The 21,457-nt window shown below is 33.4% G+C and overlaps 2 protein-coding genes across 2 annotated transcripts; both read right to left on the bottom strand.

The window, feature by feature from the left end:
• Window positions 1–6,662: 6,662 nt before the first annotated feature.
• Window positions 6,663–8,605, bottom strand: LOC148226937 (uncharacterized). The gene has a single exon (XM_088202182.1). The coding sequence runs from the start codon at window positions 8,469–8,471 to the stop codon at window positions 6,762–6,764; it is 1,710 nt and encodes a 569-aa protein (XP_088058308.1). The 5' UTR covers window positions 8,472–8,605; the 3' UTR covers window positions 6,663–6,761.
• A 372-nt stretch (window positions 8,606–8,977) lies between these two features.
• On the bottom strand, window positions 8,978–20,177 carry LOC148226936 (uncharacterized). The gene is made up of 3 exons (XM_088202243.1): window positions 19,791–20,177; window positions 9,361–9,496; window positions 8,978–9,292 (listed from the first exon to the last, which is right to left on the bottom strand). Exons 1-3 carry the CDS (start codon window positions 19,830–19,832, stop codon window positions 9,075–9,077), a joined length of 396 nt encoding a protein of 131 aa, XP_088058369.1. The 5' UTR covers window positions 19,833–20,177; the 3' UTR covers window positions 8,978–9,074.
• Between the last annotated feature and the right edge of the window lie 1,280 nt (window positions 20,178–21,457).

Raw genomic sequence — 21,457 nt, 5'->3', positions numbered from 1 at the left:
CCTATTTTTTTAAAAGGAACGCTTTTTTCCAGAAAAGAATGCTTGACTAATGGCAGGCCCTAGCGTATTTACCGCCCTGTACAAAAACTAAATTGCTCCTCCCCCCCAAAATATTATCAACACATTGCATTTAAAATATGAGCTGATATACACATAAGTATCATACATCAATACTACCATACCATAAATTATATTTCACAAATATTTTTTTAATTTATGGTAATTAAAATTAAATACAATCATTTTAAAATGTATAGTAAATCAAAATAACTATACAGTGGTTGTTTATTGTATCATATTTATTTAATAAATTAACGCATTTAAGACATAAGCAATAGATCAACTTTGAAAAACAGCGGCGAAAACAACTGTATGGTCCCTACAGAACAGAGAATATAATAGTGCGACGAGGCGCGAGAGTAAAATGGATGGTCACCGTGAGACTATATTAAAAAATATTTTTTAACCCTTTGATACGCTAACATTAATAATATACGATTTAATTTCAATGCAATTTTAATTAATCTAAGATATCTATATGTATTTAGCCTGCCTCATCCAGACAAATTTTTACTCTCTGTTTTATTCCTTAACGTGGTCGGTTTATATGAATAGATAGCTACAGAAAATTTGAGTGCATTGAGGAATTTATAAACAATGGTTTAAATTAAATCAATAAAATATTCATTATTGAAAATGGTCGAAACACGATGCCTGACATTGAATCGTATTTCTTTCTTGTATTTTTATTATATCATGATTCTAATCTGATTAATATTTTTGATTTTTTAAAAGTTTGCCAATAATAATTTAGTTGAATAGTGAGTAATAAAAAAGCATGGTTTTGAGCGCAAAGCGTAATATTATATAAATATTGTAATTAAATCATTAATGATCAATCATTCAATTGATATTAAATAATACGCATTTGATACAAAACGCGTTTATATTTTATGCGTCTAAAGGACAACTCGACAAAATTTGGAAGGGCTTATAAAAAATTAACCCAGGTCTGGAGAGCTTTTATCTGAAAAGGGTCAAAAACCAAATTGTGCGTTGCGCATAATTAGCCACGCAAATAGTGTGTTGCAAATTTGATTAATGTTTCACAAACTTTTTAATTGAAAAATCCTGTTAAATTTATAATAATGCTAAAGAACACTGACGTTCAATTTTTAAAACATAATATTATTCAATCTATGAAATCTATGAAAAATAAAGTAACATTACTGATAAGATGCGTTGGATAAACACGAAACTGTTAAATGCTTTTGGACTTGACATTTTTGCATTTTTAACTTTTTTTTTTGTATCTAAGTATTTAGTTGCATTTTCTTATAAAATGAGTAGTAGCAAAATTTCTTTAGAGACTGTTGAATTTTTAACAAAAACGGCATTTAAAGAAAGTGTTGTTAAATAAAATCGCCAACAACATAACAAGTGTATAGTTATGACATAGAAACAATAGTCCAATCGTCTCAATGGAAGAGCCAGGAAGGGCCAAGAACAAAACAAGCACTTTTGATCGAATGTCAAGGTTCTCAATATTGTTTTCTTTGATTATTACAGTGTAGTGTACTACGATTTTTTATCAACGAATCGTAGGGTAAATGAGGAGTTTTACCTTAACGTTTTAAGCTGTTTGAGTGAATAAAATAATTAAAATATTTTGCACCACAAAAACGCATACTTCACAATTAATTTGTGCAAAAACGACACTGTTGTGGTACTGCAGCTATTAAATTCGTTAGGAATGGCCTCCTGCGACTTTTTTCTGTTTCCGCAGATAAAGATGGCATCGAAAGAATAACGTTTTGCGACCATAGAAGAGATAAAGAAAAAATCGCCGTTTGAGTAAAACGCTATACTAAATAGTGCATTCCACATTTTGTATGGATTGGAAGAAACTTGTATTATATACTATGAAACAATATAAATTTAACACACTGCTTGTGGGACACGTAAAAATGCCTTTTAAGTACTTGTTAAGTGGTTAGAATTTTTTGCAGTGAAGTTTATGTATAGTACATTTATATAACAAAATTTGAGGAAAAGTAAACTACCATAGTTTTTATTATATCAATGATTTTTAGTTTCTAAAAATCTCGGCTAAGTTTGTTAGACAAGATTATTAATGTTGTTCAAGTATACAAATTTTTTCACTGCGATGGCACGATTTTATTGCTTTTGACGTGGATTTTTGAATTCTGAGAAGGGATACATTTTTTTGCAAAATAAAAATTTGGTTTTGATATGCATCATTAAATTTTTAATTAATGTAAATCGTAATAATAATAATAATAATAATACGATCTAATTTAACGCTAGATAATCAAGGGCTTCTAATGCTACGGCATGATTTTATTGCTTTTGACGCGGATTCTAAACAGGACCCTCCTTGAATTTGGGCATTTATTGAAATACATACTATGAATCTTAATGAAATCAAAATATTAAAAGAACGATCACTGACTGGCCAACTTTTATGTGCTTTTAATTTATCTCAAACTAAAATGTTGTTGTGTATAAATAATATTAATTCATAATTACTTTTTGCCAATACAGAATACGGTGAGTTCGAATATTAAAATTTCGTTTAATTATATTATATACTTCAGGAGTTACAGTGATTTATAGAAACGCATAATTACTCCCGTGACCTTAGTACAAAAAACCGTAAACAATGTGTTCGCTTACGCTGAACTTGAAAAAATATTAAGCACACTAGAAACGGGTAAATATTTAATCTTATACTTAAGTGTATACAGGCTTAATAGTAAGTAGTAGTTTTTGTATGTTTATGATTGCCTCCGTGTCCAATATATTTTAAATTATTTCGATTATTATTCATTTTGAATTGGACTCTTCTAACTGAAGTCTAGCTAACGCGTCGTAAAGTAGTAGTAGTAGAGAGATAACAAACATGACTGAGGACGAGCGGAAGTGCAATCTATAATCTGAGCGTTACTTATTACGTACGCCAGAATGCGAAGAAGAAAACGCACCGTAAGCGTCGAATATGTTTAATTGCGCCATTACATTCCAGTTATCGATAATTTAGTGGGCAACTATAATACGCGGCACCTGGAGCACCGGGCGCTCGATACGGACTGAAATACGAGGGGGCACCTGATCTCCCACAGTCGACCGAAGAAATCGTCGGCTCTATCGGAAAAGGTCGCCGCGTTAAAATAACAAAGTGTGTGCGGGTAAAAAACGAGCTGAGAACTTACGGCCTCGAAGGGGGGAAGGGTGGATTTACTCTCCGACGACGACTCGTATCTCGGAACAGATGTCAGCCGAGAATCGGATTTATAATTGATATTTTCCAAAAGGTAGCCATTAAAAAAGCAGCGCACTGACCGCAGTGGAGCATGCAAAGTCGATGATGTCACGTTGTCCCTCTCTAGCCTATTATCATCGAGACCAATTGTCCCATTCGCGGCCGTTACATGCGCCTATTATATCTATCGTACGTACGTATGACTACACACTATTGCACTGACCGTGTTAAATATTATTTATTTATGTATTTTAATAAATTTATAGGATCTCAAACAAAAGAATTCAAATATCAATCTATGCTTAATTCGAATAGTCTATAATGAACTATTGAGTACTCTAATATTCGCACCGCTCATATTACTATTATGTAGCCAACTGTCAGTTGTCGAATAATCAGTAGTCACTGCTTTACAAATTTTAAGAAACAATGGCCAAGTTGCCAAATTGATCATGTGCGATTAATAACCACGTACATAATAAAATGTTACACTTTTGTTTTAATTGGCAAGTCGCATACATAATAGGTGTGTAAAGAAATTCTCGATGATCGTTGCCCGCGCAGCACGAAATTTGTCAACATTTACTCATAAACTGCCATTTGAATTGACGAAACGCTTAGGCTCATTTGTCGCGCAAATTTCAAATTAACATTCATGAACTGTCATTTACTAGAATAGTTCAATTTAGCTTTGCGACGTGCTTAAAAAAAACATTTTACCATGTAGCGTGAAATTTTGATTTTTTCTGATACACGTAGACCTCATGAAAAAACTTACTATCGCGGGCCCCAGGTTAAATAAATCACAACATAACATTTCTACGTTATTTTATAGGTGCGAAAAATCGGGTCCCATATTGAAGAAATTCTAGATAACGTCCTATCGAAAAGTAATACTTTGCGCTTATCGGATATATAGTATAGACATCTACCGACGAATAGTCGAATTATTATAATTTATATTTATTCTTCATAATTGAATAATTATGTTATTTATACGACCTAGATAATAAATAATAAATAAATAAAGCTTCAAAATAACAACTATTAAAAATACTAGAACGAATTATATAAAAAATATATGTTCAATAGTATTTAAAAAATTATAACTCATTAAAAAAATCTTAAAGAAAAAAGTTATATATATAGTTTTAGAACTTTCCAAATACAAATTAATAAGCGGTAGAAGTACAGGCAGACGTCGCATCTCGCATATAGCTCTATAGTTTGTTTTAAAAGTATGATAGCTATCCTTACCGACATTAATTAATAAAAAAAGAAAAGTATGTTCAAACCGAATTTTTGTTAATAGGATGACGCAAAAACAATTATCACTTCTCAGAAGTCAAAAATTCACGTCAAAAGCAATAAAATCGTGTTGGTGCTGAGTGGGAACGCTCATTACCGAGCGTTCCCACTGCGACGGCACGATTTTATTGCTTTTGACTTGAATTTTTGACTTCTAAGTAGGAATAATTGTTTTTTGTGCTCTCCTATTGGTCAAAATTCGGTTAAGATTGCTTCATTCGATTCTTACTTATTTTAAGTCGTAATATTGTTATAAAAATTGAACGCTAGATAACCGAGCATTTCCACTATGACGGCGACGGCGACGGCCAAAAAAACGCATGTCATATAATAAAATACTCTGAATCCAAATAAAATGGAAATATTTAAAAAAACGACCACTACTGACCAACTTTTCCCTCCCCCCCTTCCTCTCTGGAAAAACTGGAATGACGTCCCTGCATATCATACATAAGTAGAGTGCGTAGATAGAGTTTGTGGTGCCCGGTGCTATCCTTTTTTTGCCCTCCCCCCCTTCATAATACAATTATATAATACAACATATGACCTTCCTTCTTTTACTGTATTATAATTGCAATATTCTTTAATATTAATATTTTTTGGTTAAATTGTCAAAATAAAAGCTTTACAATTTAATTTATTAATACCATTTTAATTTTTTTTGCAGTTTGTATTTGATAGTCTTGTTAATTTATCATTTTGTGCAATTGTCTCTGTGTTTAACTGTCATGGTACAGTACATATACTTCATTCAATAAATAATATAAATATTTTTATCTATTCGGATGGCATTTTATGACCGGCTGGATCATTGTTTATTGTTTTCACATATTCAACTTGGTTCATAGTTATTCGTGGATATATATTTTTAGCGCACTCACTTGAAGAAACACACTATACGAACAGTCCTTCCATCGCAAAAATGCCGCCCCCAAGCAAGTACCATTCAGCGCGGACCACCACTGCATATGTATATGATTAAAATTGTTCTATATATTCAAGTATTTATTTTGTTTTTTATATGATAAGACGTTTTTGTTCTTCTTACTTATTCTTTTTTATTTTTATTTTAATAGCCGACAGTTTTAAACAATATGCCAGATCAGGCCAGCTAACAAATCTAGCCTTTTAATAAAAAAAAATCATGGCAATCTTATTATAACTACAGCAGTTGTGGTATATATTTTACCTGAGGATGCATTTATGATTTTCTAGTGATAGTTGAAGAAACTGCATTGAAATTCATAATAAAAAAGCATCTTCGTTTTAACTGCTTTGGTAGTACATTATCTTTGTGTTCTTCTGAAAGAGTATTGATATTTTATTCACTGATTCTCAAGTTCCACCAAAACTTCGTTGCTAATTGCAATTGAAAACAAATTTTCTTTGGTCATTTAAACTGGATCGCTAATTTTCAGCTTCTCCAGTTTACTTACTATCCTCGACCAATTGGAAAGTGAGCTTATTTCATATATTACTTATTGTAGATCTTGATATTTCACTTCAAGCAGCATCAATATTTTTAACAGCTATATAAGTATCATACTCTTTCCAGAACTGCGTTAACGATTTACCATATGTCCATCAATAGCGTTAATTGTTTGCTTAATGCATGTATTATAAGCCTTTAATTCATTAGTTAAATAATAAAAGTTGTATTAGAAGAAAGGAATATTATTTTTAAGTTTTCATTATAGTCACATGAAGAATGACCTGGTGCATTTTTAACTAACATCTTAAATGGTACGTTATTAAATTTGCAATATTTTTCTACTTCTTGCATACAATGATGACGGAACCAGTTATCAAACAATTGCTTATTGATCTATGCTCTTCAACTAAATTTCCATATAACAACGGGTATGTAGCAAAGTTTTGAAAATATTCTTTATGGCCCCTGGGTTTTCGCTGTGATAAATTATCTCAATATTACAGCAGTACATAATATTTTATGTAAATACATACACAGCTTCACAAGTATGAATTCACATAAGTAGTAAGACTTAATTATAAGTTATTGTTTATTTTATCTTAGTATTTATTTAATTTATTTTAAATGAATAACGAAAATCAAAATATAACATTATTTATTCAGATAAAAAGTTACAATATTAATGGTGAGAAAGAATTTTTTTCAAGTGCGTGCGTTAACTGTATTAATAAAACATTTTTAAGCACTTATTCGATGTAGGGTTCTATGACGTCGAAGATAATTCGTGAGTAATTCAATAAAAAAGGCTACAGCGCCAAGGCCGATGCCGAACTGCAAAACGATAAAGGCGCTTAATAAATGATCCATTGTGATGACGACGTACGAATCTCCCTGGCTCTGTGACGAAAGGGAGAGATAGTCGTCTTCGAGCCATTTATAAATGAGACCGGAAGCCCTGATGTTCAGTATCGTTTGGCTGAACGCCTCGTAAACAGCTGAGAGCTTGGGAAAGAAGGCGCCTCTAATGGCCATGCCCAAGCTCTCCTTCAAAATTTGTACATTCTTAAAAGTGCCGTTCTTGAGATATAAGTGATCGTAGAGCTCAATGTTGGACGTTATCATAGCAAACCGCTCCCCGTCTATGACGTCCTGCAGACGATCTCTGAATAAATCTCTCGGTACCAGAGTAAACTTACTCTTGTCTTCGAACACGGTCTGATACAGGTCGACTCCGCCGACAGGCGTGGGGCTCGCAAACACTTCTTCCATAGAGTCAAATGACTTGAGGTAGTAATCGCCCATCAGGTAGTTGATCAGCGAGGCTTGAAAGGCACTCCTGATGATGAAGAAGAAGAACAGCAACAGAGTCAGTGCATAGCGGGGGTAGAAAGTTTTTTCAGTGAATGGCACGGTGCAACCGACTAGCGCCCCAAACTGATAGCATACGTTAAGGCCAGAATGTAGTCTGAGCCTCAACCAATCGGCACAACTATCCATCAGAAGAAGAGCAGCGAGGGATGCGAGCAGCACTGACCACAGATAGACGTCAAAGGGCTTAATCAGCTTAAGCCAAGGAGGCATCGGTCCCGGCGGCGGTAGGACGCACACTACTCTTATGATGAAGTACTCCACAAACGAAAAGATAGAGTAGCGCTCTTCGCTCAACTGCATAGCCGAAATACCAAAAGACACGTTGCCATCTGACAACTTTCGAATTACGCCAATTTGCTTGTTCACGTCTAGAACGTATTCTATGGTGAAATTATGGACCGCAGCTAGACTAGTCAGTACATTCGCTTCAGTTCCATCGTACACCTCACCCTGTCGCTTCTTACAAAACCTAGGTGGTATTGGAAACGCGGCCACTTTCAAAGTGCAGTTGTTCAAATTGAATATCTTCCTCGAGAGAACATTCTTTACCTCTTGCTCGTCGACAGTCTTCAGTTTCGGAATATCGCAGCGATTCGCGTTAGAAAAAGGTACATAAGTGTAAATCGCGTCCGATCCCAAGCTTAAAATCAGCACTTGTACAAACTGCACTCTCCAACATTCCATAGCAACTTTGGCGATGCAGGGCCGATCGCATTCAGAGTTCAGGATCAAAATCAACACCTTATCGGGCTGGAAGTGTCTCTGGGGGCAAGTTTCATTCAGAATTCTCGCAAAATCCTGTTCGCCGTCGACGACTATAGCTAAATTGTTAAAATAGCGATAAGAGTAGTTCTTAGCCGGCAAACAAGATCCGTAGCAAAAGAATAGTTTAAGGCCGGAGTTCTGCAAAATCGAATCGACAGCTTCTGAAGTGTGGGGCGAACTTTCGTCTCTAATTATCCTAGTGACTCCTTGAAAATGGGTGCGTATTATGGCCGCAGCCGCGCCAATTCCGTCAGACTCGGCGCTTCCGAGCAGCGGCAACAATGACAAAGTCAGAAGCGACGAAACGGTCATAACTGAGGCAATTGGTTAAAAACTAAAATGAATAAAAATAAAGGGACATTACCGTCGATGCATCGCGATTGAAATTAAATATTCATGCGATTGAAGATAATATCATAATCTAGCGGATCGTTAATACGCTGACCACTGACGCGCGTAAATAATTGATTAATTAGGTGAACCTTCCATTACGAATGGACGTGCTATTTTGTTTTCGTCGAAAATAGGACACTTCAGTAGAGTAATGGTAGTAAAGCGGTTCAGAACCGTTTTGTCGTTTCGATACCGTAGAGCCTTTTCTTTCTTTAAAACTTCGCTCTCTCCTCTAAGTTTTGCAGAACATGCTAAATATTTTCTTCTATGCCAAAGACCAGAACGATATATTTAGATAGGGTAGTCTCGATTATCAATCGCCTTAAAAATCCAGCCCATCAGATATGAAGTTTATCACATCTATCGATACACCAAAACTTCTCGACGGCCAAAGTCGAAAAGCTTTTTAACAAAAAGTCTAGGTATAGAAATGATATAAAATATTATTTATTTCTCAACATAGAATAAACACTAAAATATAATAAACAGAAAAGTCACATAAACGATCGGAAAAAGCAAGTCCTACTCTCCTCTGAATCTAAGGCCGGCGTCCACCAGGAAGCAGGCTCCGGTGATTATGGAAATAGAAGCCTTGGCAAGCTGCTTATCTCTATAGTCTCCCTTGGAGGAGTTCTGATAGGCTTCGATGATTAGCGCTCCGGAGGCGACGAATAGAGCGCAGCCGACCAGCGAGAAGAATATGTCGATGCGTCTGTTGATTGGCGTCTGAAGCAAGTAACCTGAAACGGAGGAAAGACAGAGATGAGCCAAGTACGCGAAATGCCAACGTTTAATAAGAGACGCTTACCGGCCGCGCAGCCGATCAGGATTATGATATAACCGACGAATGTGCCCGTCACCAACATGGTCCGGTTCATGCCCTTATCTGTGAGGCCGCATTCAAAGCTGTGATAGTGGATGCCGATGCACATGCATGTCAGAGCCTGAATAAAAAAAGAAAGACGACATATTAATACTCGAATATAACTTAATAAGTAGTTCAAAGCCGACAACTTTATATGTTGCATCTCTGAAAATAACATTATATTTATTTAGTCAAGTATCAAACCGTTAAAAATATTAGATGGTAATAATTAATATTTTTTAATATATTTCAAAGTAATTTTATTAATTAAAAAATGTCAATTTTAAGTATAAAATATAAATGTAATTGTATCTCGACATTTTCATTACGGAATGCATTATAGCGTTTTGTTATCATATCAAATACCGTAAGGTACCGTATTTCACCAGTTGAAAATTGAAGAGTAAAATGTATGGTTGCAAATACTAGATAAGGTAGTATTTATGATGTCTCATAAAATCGACAATATGATATATATTTGATATACCTAAGATATTTTTTGAAATCGAAATTTGGTATAGACAAAGTAAATTTAAAATAAATTGAAACAATCATATGTCACCTTTTGCAATCTTTTAAAATAAGCATAATTTTTTGCGGGTTGACACTAAAAAATATTAGAAATAAAAAACGGTTGATTCTACCCGTTCCGTTGATTACCACTAGCAGACATGACGTGTAGGTACTACCTGATCCGTCGGTTAAGTGTTAAAGAATATCATACAAAAAAATCAAGTAATAAATAAATGAGATATTTTGGGTTAAGAAATTGCAGGTTTTATTACATAAATATTAATTATTTGTACTAGTTCATCTTTATCAGATATCCACGAAAGCTTAGAATATAAATTTAGCCAGTGAATGCTTATTTTGTTCTACGAGAAAACATTATTATGATGCTTTTAGTGGCTAACTATTTGTTAAACTGTTTTTCTAAGCCTATCTATAAAATGGCCGTGTGGTTAGTGAACAATGCGTTAAAATCGTATGTGTGGTTTGGTTATGAAATCATTCGGTATTATTCTAAGAAGTGAGGGCCTATTTATATATATATATATTTATTCAAAATTTGGCGGCAGTCTGGCTAACGTGACGGCGGCGGAGGGCAGTACATTTTTTGGTGGACCTAGATGGAAGACAAGGGCCGGTGGTGCCTCGTTCACTCGCATTTAGTTTATTTAAATAACATGTGAACTATATACTCTAAATAAAATACTTTTCAAATACTGTTTGGGATTTAATTAATAATTTCCAAATTTAATTCTAAATATTCTACAGTACAAAAATGAGTTTCTTTTCCCGGGAAACGTGAGACTAAACTTATCGCAAATACTTTGAAATTTGTCAAGAAATGTATGTACCGATATTTTTGGTGAATTAGAACCCCTTATAATGCATCATTTAAACGGACACAAATAAAGGACTGTCAGTGTATATACAAACAGAAATTGATAGAATGTGAAAACAGTAAAATCGTAGCCAAATCTTCGGGTGTTTCAATACATATTATTAAACGTATGTTTCCGCCCCAATGTATCTCATAGGCGAGGCGGTCGGGAATAAGGAAAAGTTAAGCACTTCGCATAGCATACTCACAACACTTCTAACTGAAACTTCCACAAGATACTTCCTTTCGAAATATACTTATCAGAAGATACTTACTTTTGATAATATGAAAGTACGTTCTTTATGCACAAAAAGTGTATAAGCACAATCTGGAACTTTTACCAGATACTTTCGACTTGAAGCACGTGAGAGACGTTAATCACTCGTAATAAAAAACACAATTTTGTGTAAAAAAGATGCGCGATAAACAATGCATTTTATTACCCTGAGCAAAGGGAATATTGTTATTTTTACCCCTTTGTTAACGATCGCCGAAAGTGGACATCTAGAAGTTATACTTTTAAGATGTAAACATATTACGTGAGTGTCTCCAAGAAGCGTTGCAATTGGTCCACCAACATCCTCATCTGCGATTCGCCAGAACTGCCTAGAAGTAGTAATATAAAAAATGTGACACTTAGTCGTAGAAAGGATTGAAATGCATTGATTTTGAAGGCTGTTAGCCATAGCTTCTTCTCAATAGCATAAACAATATTTTACTAGTTATGTTTAAACATGAGTTATCTTATCTCTCAGAGGTTTGATTTTGTTGGTTGGAGACAAAATAGTTGAATAGACTATAGGGTATATACTAGAATAAAACATTGAGCTTTTATTTTCCGTTAAAAGAGCCGAGTTAAGGTGCGGCCACACGCTTGACAAATACAGTCGGCTTAGGTGCAAAATCGGTAAATTCCAAACGCGTCGAGCCTGCTATGTATTCTGCGGAAAAGCTCCGTCGCGAATCGAATGCTAAGCAGCCGATGCACCTCGATTATCTCGCACTGTTATGGAATTTATCTAACCGCAATAAGAGCAAACAACAAAGAGGGAATATTCGTCATGCGAGCGTATCTCTCCAGTTTTATCTTTACGACCGGCGACCCTTTTCTCTTTTATGCGCCGTACTTTCAAAATTCGCTCTGGATAAGCCCGAAAAATCAAAAGCGCTCTTTATGCGTTTATTGTGGGGTTCGACGTGAATGCTGCCGCTTTTTCTTCCGATTTCAGCTACGATAAGAATATAACTCAGGCGCAGATGCAGACCTCTGGATTTTTATACGGCGAGGGTTCAAGCGATACTAAAGTTGACCATGCGTAATTAGGTAAAACATTGGCTATAAACCGATTCGATTTCATCGCTTACTAACGAGGTTAAAAATATCAGACGAACACTGCTTAAATAACTTATGACTACGGACGGCTTCGATAGACAACGAAAAAAATTGTTTATTTTCTTGCGATGTATTTGTGGACCCGTTTTATTTTAACTGATAAAATAGTCGAACAACGCCAGGGTAGATCTAAACGATGAAACTTAACTTGTGTTCTGTAATTGTGCAACTCTGCAATCAAAGTCAATGTACATATAACTACTGATTATTAATACAATGGTTTCGCTATTAAACTACTGATAGAACTAATAAATGCTTGGTCATAGCTTTTTTTAAAGTTACAACTGTGTTAAAATATATAAAATACATAACGTGTATCGATAAAAAGTTTTATAGTTCATTTTAGAGAAAAAACATATGTTTTTTATTTAAATATTTGGATTATAAATAAAATGCTATCAAAGATAATTATTTTCTGTGTGATTCGCAAATAAAAATATATTGTCGATTTTCACCAGAATAATATTCAGTGATTTTTAAGCGTATATTTTTTATTATTAAATATTCTGTTAATAAAATAAATGACATCTATTTTGATATAATGTTATATATTCGCGGGTATTCGATAAAAATCGGTATTTATCGGTCAGATGGCTGACCGTATGGTTTAAAGTTATTTGTCGGAATGCTGACGAAAAAAGGAGATTCCCCTATTTATATAAATATGCTAATTAGAAGTTAGAAAAGGGGTAACAGTATCGTTTTACAGTCTAAAAATAGACATGCTGGATCAAAACTTGTACGAAGGGCGTTAATCTTACAAACAAGTAATATAATATATAATAATAATATTGACACTTTAACTCTTTGAACTCCAAAGACATTTTAAAAAGTTTTTCAGCAAATGCAAGTAATTTTCAGTGAATTTTTCAATACTTAAGTTTGAAGGGGGAAAAATCAGATTTTAATATATATCAATCTCTTAGTAAAGATTAAATTTAATCAATAGCTAATATTATTTATCTACATAAAATTTAAAATTAGCAAATAATATATGTATAATATAAAATTTCAATAAAAATATTACAATTACAACTAAAGCATTAAAAAATGGTTAAAAATACATATGTTTGAAAGGTAATTGCAAACATTTTTAACACAATATAGTTTCCACGCTATCACACTTTTGTACAAAGTAATTCACGAAAAATATACAAATATAAATCAGTTATCATTAGAAGTTATATTTGTAGCTAAAAATTTATACGGGTATACTCAAAAAAATATCTGAAAATTTTACGTTCACTTCCATAAAAAAATTGTTTATTTTTAAATCTTTCGTAGCAATATGACAGGCTTGAGCCCAATACGTTACGATGGGGTAAACACAATAAAAAGACTACACATAAGTAATGAGACAACATACTATTTTATTAAAACAGCTTACAATCAAAAGATCAATAGCTCGTTTTTATTTTTATTTTTATTACAATATTCATCCGTAAGATTAGAAAAATTTAGGAAAGCCTAATCTGTGATGATCGATCAGAATTAAATGAAAGCGTATTCCGAAAATCGTACGTGATTAAAAAACTGTTGCGAAAATAATAATAATTTTATAATTGTAACCTTGTATTATATAAAAATAAATGCGCGACCGCAAGTTTCGCACTCTATAATAAGTATATACGTAATATGTATGATGTAAAAAATAACGACAATTTTCGGTTAAGCCCGTCTTTTTTTCACGCTGATATAACTATCTGCTATTCGCATGTCAATTATTAGTTATATTGGACGAGTAGTTTGTGTTTGACGATGCATTTTGTCATGCATTATGTTGATAATGAAGAAACTAATAAATTGTGGCAAATTTTGCAATACAATTTGAGTAGTTCATACAGTGAAGGGTTTTGGCGAGTACAGTACAGTAGACCCCCCGATAACACGGTACATTGAGCGTTACTTTATGTATGAGCGAGCCAAAAGGAGGATATCTAACCACACGCGCCTGATTTGTACGTACGTATTGCAAAAAATTGTATGATTATTTTATAGTCCCCCAACTACTCAAATAGCACGTTCCCAACACCGTGTTATTGGGGGGTCTACTGTATATTTAAACGAATGGTTTTAACAAAATTAACATATTACAATTGATGATAATTCAAATTCGCAAGAAAAAAAATAACACAAAATCTTAAGCTAAGTTATGATACAAAATCCCATTTGCTAAAAAAACTACATCTAACACAAACATCGTGTAGCATGCGTTTCTTTATTACCAGCGTACAAAAACAATCCAAAAGTGGGAGTCGTGATAAATTAATCATTTTAATTGGGCTTATTGAAGTGCTCAATTGAAAACGGTAATTGTACCAACCTTTTAATAATTGATTTCAAGTGCAGATTCAAAGTTTATTATTATCGTGTTACATTACGATATAGCGGCTTAATTCCAATAAAGATAACGACATTTGACAGTTATTTAGGAGTTTAAGATAAAGGCCACTATCGAAAAAGTTACGAACATTTGTAAAAATATCATTATCGTTATAAAAACGCACTTAAGCGTTTATTTATCTGACTCGAAATCGAATAGAACTCAAGCCAATATTTGACAAGAGTGAAAACATTAGTTCAATGTTTGAGCTATACTCGACTAAAAATACTCGCATAGTGCAAAATAGTGACCCTACGCTAGATTCGAAGGAATCGATTACCAAGCATGAGGCGTTTTATGACATCATCTCGCTTATATGCGTAAGTGAGGTCAGTGCATATTTATGTCAGTGATGTTCAACTTCAGTCAGTAGGCGTCAGATATTGTTTTTATTACGTAACCGTCGCAACAATCACATCCGTTCTTACATTCCGTATTATGATACACTTTGTGCACAATCTCACAATTTGTCATAATTAACATACACTTAGCATTTTTAAAAACTTGAGGTCAAGACTGTTAAATTTAATCATTCGTTTTATGTGAATGTTTATTGATATGATATGCAGTTTTTGCAGAAAATAAGTGCAACTTTTTCCTGAAAAGACCTTGAGAGATAGATGCTCTGAGCAGTCGTAGAGAAAGTCAGGATATACGGCTTTTATTTCTAAAAAAAACTTATGGAACTAACCACGGTTGAGTTCACGAGAGCGAATAAAGTTTAGCGCTGACATAACTGGTTCAATAACACATGATAGATTGAGATATTTCCTACAAATTAATTTCCGATGAATAATACAATGAGTAATCAGAAGCTTAGAACACCTTATTTTTTCCAACTAATCTTGAACACGTTCTACACATATTTTTACTACCAATCGATTTAACTTTCGATTGTACATTGTTAACGTTTTCTTAACTTCATCAAAAAGTCTGTAATTGTTCAATGCGGACTATTCATAACAGCTAATTCTTCAGTCACTTCAAACAAAGCAAACAATAAGCTTATAATTTCAATTTTCAATTCAATTTGGTGCAAACCAGTAACTCGTTTAGTAACTAACTGTTTGCATTAGTCTATAAAAACGGTTACTCACTGTTCCTATTTTTACCTAACTTTTTAATTATATAAAATATTTGCTATTTCGTGCACTTGTTCTGGTTCAAAATCTGGATTTAGCAAGGGCGTTAAGTTTGTCGGAAAGTTCGGGAGCCATGAGGTGAGGTCAAAGAAAATCTTTAAAAATAATTTGCTATGTTATTAAATTGGCTATTGATGTTACTCACAATGTGCTCAACACTTCTAGTAACTGTTCTCACCGAAAGCCTGATAGATTGAAATAAAGCTGCAACAATCATACGCGACTTGATCAATTCACTATCGGTAAATGACTTTTTTATTAATTAATAAATAAGGTACTAGTGAACTGACTCAAGTTACAGCATCATTTTCCTTATCTTATTTTAGCGAAAAAATATTTACCTTTCCTGAAAGTTGTTATTATCGATTTTTTAGTACAGACATAATTTTTTGACATCTAATTCGATAACAAAACAATTTACACTCCACTCTGCTTTAAAATCACGACATTCAAATCACTAGTATCTTAATTTCTACCTTTGATAATAACAATACGAATATCCACAGGTAATAACATAAGAACAAAATATCACTGGACACTGAAGACGCTGTTACAACGGAACGCGAAGCAATAGGAACACCACATACGACCTTATCTCCCAACTCCTCAACTCGACGGTCGGCCATTTTATTATATTGCAATTCTAAAGAAATGTAAAATCTATTCCGATTAAAATAGGCAGCATGCCGTAGTTTGCCGACCCTTGATCTAGAGCAGCGATATTTGGGCTAATATTTAATCATTCGAATATGGTATTTGTATCGTATCCAAACTAAGTTTGATTAAAATTTGAATTCAAATGAACACTTCTGGGCACGTACCAATATACATTACATATGATAATAAAAAATCATATGTATGAATGGCATGATGTCATCAACACTATCAGCTGTTGTTGAAGGATCTAATAGGCAATATTGGTCCAACGTTTGATACTTTGCCCTGCTTTTTCAGTTGTGGTAGTGTTAATTTCTAGTTCTAAATGGTTCTAACTTATGTGCCAGTTAGCTAATCACTCTTACATATCCACAAAAACAAGTAATGTATTGTGTTGAATATCAGAAAGTGATCCAGCTTCAGTTATAGAGCACCCAGCTCATATTGGAAGATCAACCATTTTAAAGAAAATGTTATTTTTTTAAAAATAATAATGATAAATTTAACTATCTATCATATGCAGCTGAATAGCGTCACTTTAAAAAACGATAACAATCCATACTAGATTTAAAAAACGGCGAAGCAGCGGCAGCGCGCGTTACGCACACTCAGCAAGTAGAACATTATGTGAAACTTCGCTCAAATCAAAACAGTTTAATACGATACAGTTAATTATAGTATGTACCATAATATAAAATATAATATATTACATTCATTATATGAATAACATCGCAGGGCTCGGAATAGACAGAAACAAAGTGAAATATAGCTCCGATTCGTAGAATATAGAACCGATAGATCATCACAGATTTAATAAAATCGAGATAGGTCGTGTCTATGTTACAGCAAATGTGTATTTTTAGTGAAATTATATGTTCACTGGTAGAAATATAAGTTCACTAACTAGGCCAGTGTAAATATATCAAGCAATCGATTTATAATTTCGTTGGTCAATGTCAGTGAAATCGTATTGCGCCGTACAAGCACGTTCGGAACATTTTGGCCTTAACAGGTGATGCGTCGCCCAACTATCATTAAAACGCAATTTGACAGTTACGAAACGTCCATTTGTTGTTCAAACTCAAACCTAATCACAAATAATTAATCTTATGAGAGTTGAAAAGCTATAGTTAATTTTATTTAAAACTTTAATTAGGTCAAAGTTTTGTTTAAAATTTCTTTGGGTTAAGTTTGCGTATTTGGTCTTAACAGGTGATGTACCGCCCTACTATTTTTTAAAACGAAATTCATCAAGATGGTTTATAGATAGAATTATAAAGCACACATTTATTGGTTCGGATAAATATAATAACCATTTTTATCGAAAAAGCATTATTCTGATAAATAATTGACTTCAATAATTCTAATTGAATACTTTTTTAATATTTTAATCGACATTAACACTATTCTTTTAAAAACGCAATGGACACCCAATGGACGTTTCACGGCTGCCAAATGGCAATTTAAAACAGCATATTATTTTACTAGCACCTCTTACTGAAATAATATTTTCACCACAAACCCGTTGTTTCATTAATGAATTAGGCAAATTATCTGCCGAATGCGTGAATCGGGTAGGAATTGTTTTGATTATTTAGTGCATTGCGCAAAGTAGATAGTAGCGCTACGGTGGTGTTTTTCGTAACTAGACCAAATGTCATTTAATTATATAAAATGTGATAGTAATTTAGAATAAAGGACGGAATAGCGTAGTCCGTAACGTCTCAAGACTAATAATTCTGAGATTGCGAGTTCGAGTCCCGGCCGTGGCACTCGAATTTTTATTTTTAAAAAATGCGCTATTATTAAAAAACTGCTATTATTGATGGTATTCATTATATGTGATTGACTTCTCAGTTGGTACAGATTTACTCCGTTGTAACGCATTGGGCTTACGCCTGTCAGGTTACAGCGGAAGATTTAATAAAATAAATAAATAAAATATCATTATATTCTACTCTATAGCTATAAATATGACGATGTACAAGTTTTATTAACAGGTATTTTGGACAGGTTAGGTGCGAACGAGCGGTAGCGAAAGAGCGTTGGCTGAACCCTTCAATAAATTGGCTTAGTTCCATAAAACGCTACCGGAGCGCTATTGCCTCAATGCATACATGAGGCAGATAATTTGCCTATTTCACGAATTACGCAACGCGCTTGAACTTTTCATGAATTATGCAAATTTTTGCCTATTTCACGTAATAAGCAATTTTACCGATTCGGTGTATCATATTTAAATAAATCAATCAAATGAATAGTCCGATTAAGAATCAGCCACAATTTCGTCAACATAACGACCGAAATTATAAATTTATTTCCTGTCGTAAAATAATTTTAAAAGTGACTGTTCAGGTTGGCTTTTGGGAGGGGTGACTAGTTTAAAAAACGGACGATTATGTTAAAGTAGTAAATATTTACGACAAGTGATGAGTTTAATTTCGAAACATTATGAATAGATGTGTTATTCGACTTTTTAGTTTAAAAAATCGGGCGACAGTGTTGAAATAGTAAAGTAGATATCTGCTCTAATTAGTAAATATTTTAAATGTTCGTCCTCTTCTCCCGCTTTTAACCGATAAGCGATACGAAACGAAGATTCTCATGTTTCGTATACGTTTTTCGAGTATTTAATAAGAAATAAATATATATCAAATAATATGTATTTAATCTACAAGTAGAAAATATTTAAGAGTAAATATGTATAAAAAAATTACGTAGGTGCAAATATGAATTCCTGGATAATACTAATGTAATAAAAAAATTATTCGTAAGCTATAAGAGCTAAATTAAAATATTATACATGTATTTGTTTTTGTTGTTGTTATGTTATTATTATATTTTATATTTATGCTTTTGTTTAATATGAATTAATAAAATAAATATAGGGTAATACCATTCGAAAAATTAGGGTACAGAATTTTTTTGACGAGAAGCAAATTTGGAGTATGACGCATCTATGGGCGTTGTATCAAAAAAAAATAACGTCAAAACTATTCCTGGAGAACGTTTTTTAATAAATATTGTGTTTTAACTCGGTGCGACAGTTCAGTGAGTGTATTTGGCACAGTAAAAGTTGACCGCCGTACCTGTAATTGACAGTGAATTGTGCAATAAAAACGAGCGATGCGATAACGAATATTATAAAAATTACTGTATTACTTTAGTGGCCCGCAATAAAACGGTTAAAAGCGATGTGTTATCGCTATCTAATCCTAAATAAATACGTCTTTCTGTCCGATCGATGAAGTCACCGTTGCGCGGTGAGATCATCGAAGACCTTCGACTGTTTTAGGCAAAAAGTCCTTAGATGTAGAAGTGAAGAAGAGAAGGTGGGGCGAACCGGGAACAAAGAACGCATCACCGCCAAGAATAGAACACCCGAAAACATCGTATGTATGTAAAACTTACCAATTCCAGGAACTTGACAATCGAAAGTCTGCTGATAGCCATGGTAGCGGAGATAAGCGAAAAGTAAGTTGAAGTTTTCGTCAACGAGAGGCAACCAAACGAAATGACCGCGCAATACTGACTGTAAACAGCAGAATAACTATCCGAAGTTGCGAGGCGCGGCACATCCCTACCACCGCGCTACTTCCTTCCATGATTTTTTTATAACCGATTGCGGGCCTTTTATAGAACATCGCTTATACAATTTAATTTCAAGATCATTTGAGAAATCGATAAGCAATGAACTATCGAGATCGTTTAAAATTCCAGCTAGATGTTCTTCAAGAAGTATATTCGGCCCCAGAGCCGAATCGGGCGTCGGTTTTTTGGATCCCGCACTTTTACACCAAAATTTAACCCTTTGACCGCGGATGACACCTATAGATGTCATCAAGAGAATCCGCTGTATGCACTGGGCCTTGTAATATGTTTTTTTTTTGTATAAATTAATGTTGAAAAACATTTTAATTTATTGAAATAATATTTAAGTAACTTATGGCATAAATAGGTGCTCCCCCATATATTAGCAAAGTGCGAAATAACGTTCAAAAATACCAGCAACAAGCAAAGATGCTTAAGAGTTGCATTAATATGAAATATCTCTGTTATCGTAAAATTGTATAGGTCAATCTTACGACATTGATAAATACTTAACCTCTCCTATACTGTGGTGTACATGTCATCTTATTGTGTGAATATGTCGAAATAAATATTTATAATTTAAGTATTCTTTCGCGATACACTAACATATTAATTTATATAATTAAAATATACAAAAAGTCAGCAAAAGTATACAAAAACAGTCAAACGTATTGGTATATCGTGCCAGATCTTTTGCTTTTCATGCCAGAAATATTGGTTTTCGATGTGATTTTCGTAAATAATTATTTAGTTCATTCAATTGCGGCGTCCAATTCATTCATACTTACAACTTTGACTATTATTATAATTATGATCATGGATTATAATCGTGTTTTTCTAGTTTTAAATCACTGTTTTTTACACTTTTTGCATGTACACCAAGTGTACATCACCGGAGCGCGTACTAAACTTTGAAATAAATTGTCTATCCGAACAATCAATTTATTTTATTTAATACAAATATATTAAACATATTGTTATTAAATCAATTGATAAGAAAAAATATATATTTTTTTTAATTTTCAGATGTAGCCTGATAGGCAACTGCCTAATGCATCACAGCGGGGTAAATCTGTACCAGCTGGGTAAGTCAATAAGACATAATAAATAACTGCAAGAAAATATTTTAAAAAAAAACATTTTTATAAATTTTTAGATTTAGCCTGACAGGCGTATCCCCAATGCTTCACAGCGGGGTAAATCTGAACAAACTGGGTAAGTCAATCAGACATAATAAATACCTACAAATAAGTAAAAGGTCATCTAACTTTAGTTTCCGACATTTTTTTACAAAAAAAACACAATTTTTTTATTAATCGAACATTTATTTATGAAAAACAATATCAATTAAATGGCAGCCTCTAGACCTTTTACAGCAGCCAATCCTTTTGGTGCTATTTTCCATGATTTTTTTGTATATTTCGGGCGGTATCTCGGCTATAACTTCGCGGATGTTGGTTTTTAGGTACTCGTTTCGGGTTTGTAGG

The sequence above is a fragment of the Plectrocnemia conspersa genome, unplaced genomic scaffold (assembly GCF_051122295.1).
Source record: "Plectrocnemia conspersa isolate PC_06_02 unplaced genomic scaffold, ASM5112229v1 ptg000013l, whole genome shotgun sequence".
Taxonomy (NCBI): Eukaryota; Metazoa; Arthropoda; class Insecta; order Trichoptera; family Polycentropodidae; genus Plectrocnemia; species Plectrocnemia conspersa.
Note: the sequence above shows the minus strand (reverse complement) of the source record. Positions and strands in the feature narration are given on the sequence as shown.

Bases quoted from the DNA above. Each gene is read 5' to 3' on its own strand.
- LOC148226936 (XM_088202243.1), bottom strand. From the start codon at position 19,832: ATGGCTATCAGCAGACTTTCGATTGTCAAGTTCCTGGAATTG. The intron at 9,497-19,790 runs GTAAGTTTTACA...TTTTTTATTCAG, and splicing joins TTGTCAAGTTCCTGGAATTG to GCTCTGACATGCATGTGCAT. The intron at 9,293-9,360 runs GTAAGCGTCTCT...CCTCCGTTTCAG, and splicing joins CCTGATCGGCTGCGCGGCCG to GTTACTTGCTTCAGACGCCA.
- LOC148226937 (XM_088202182.1), bottom strand. From the start codon at position 8,471: ATGACCGTTTCGTCGCTTCTGACTTTGTCATTGTTGCCGCTGCTCGGA.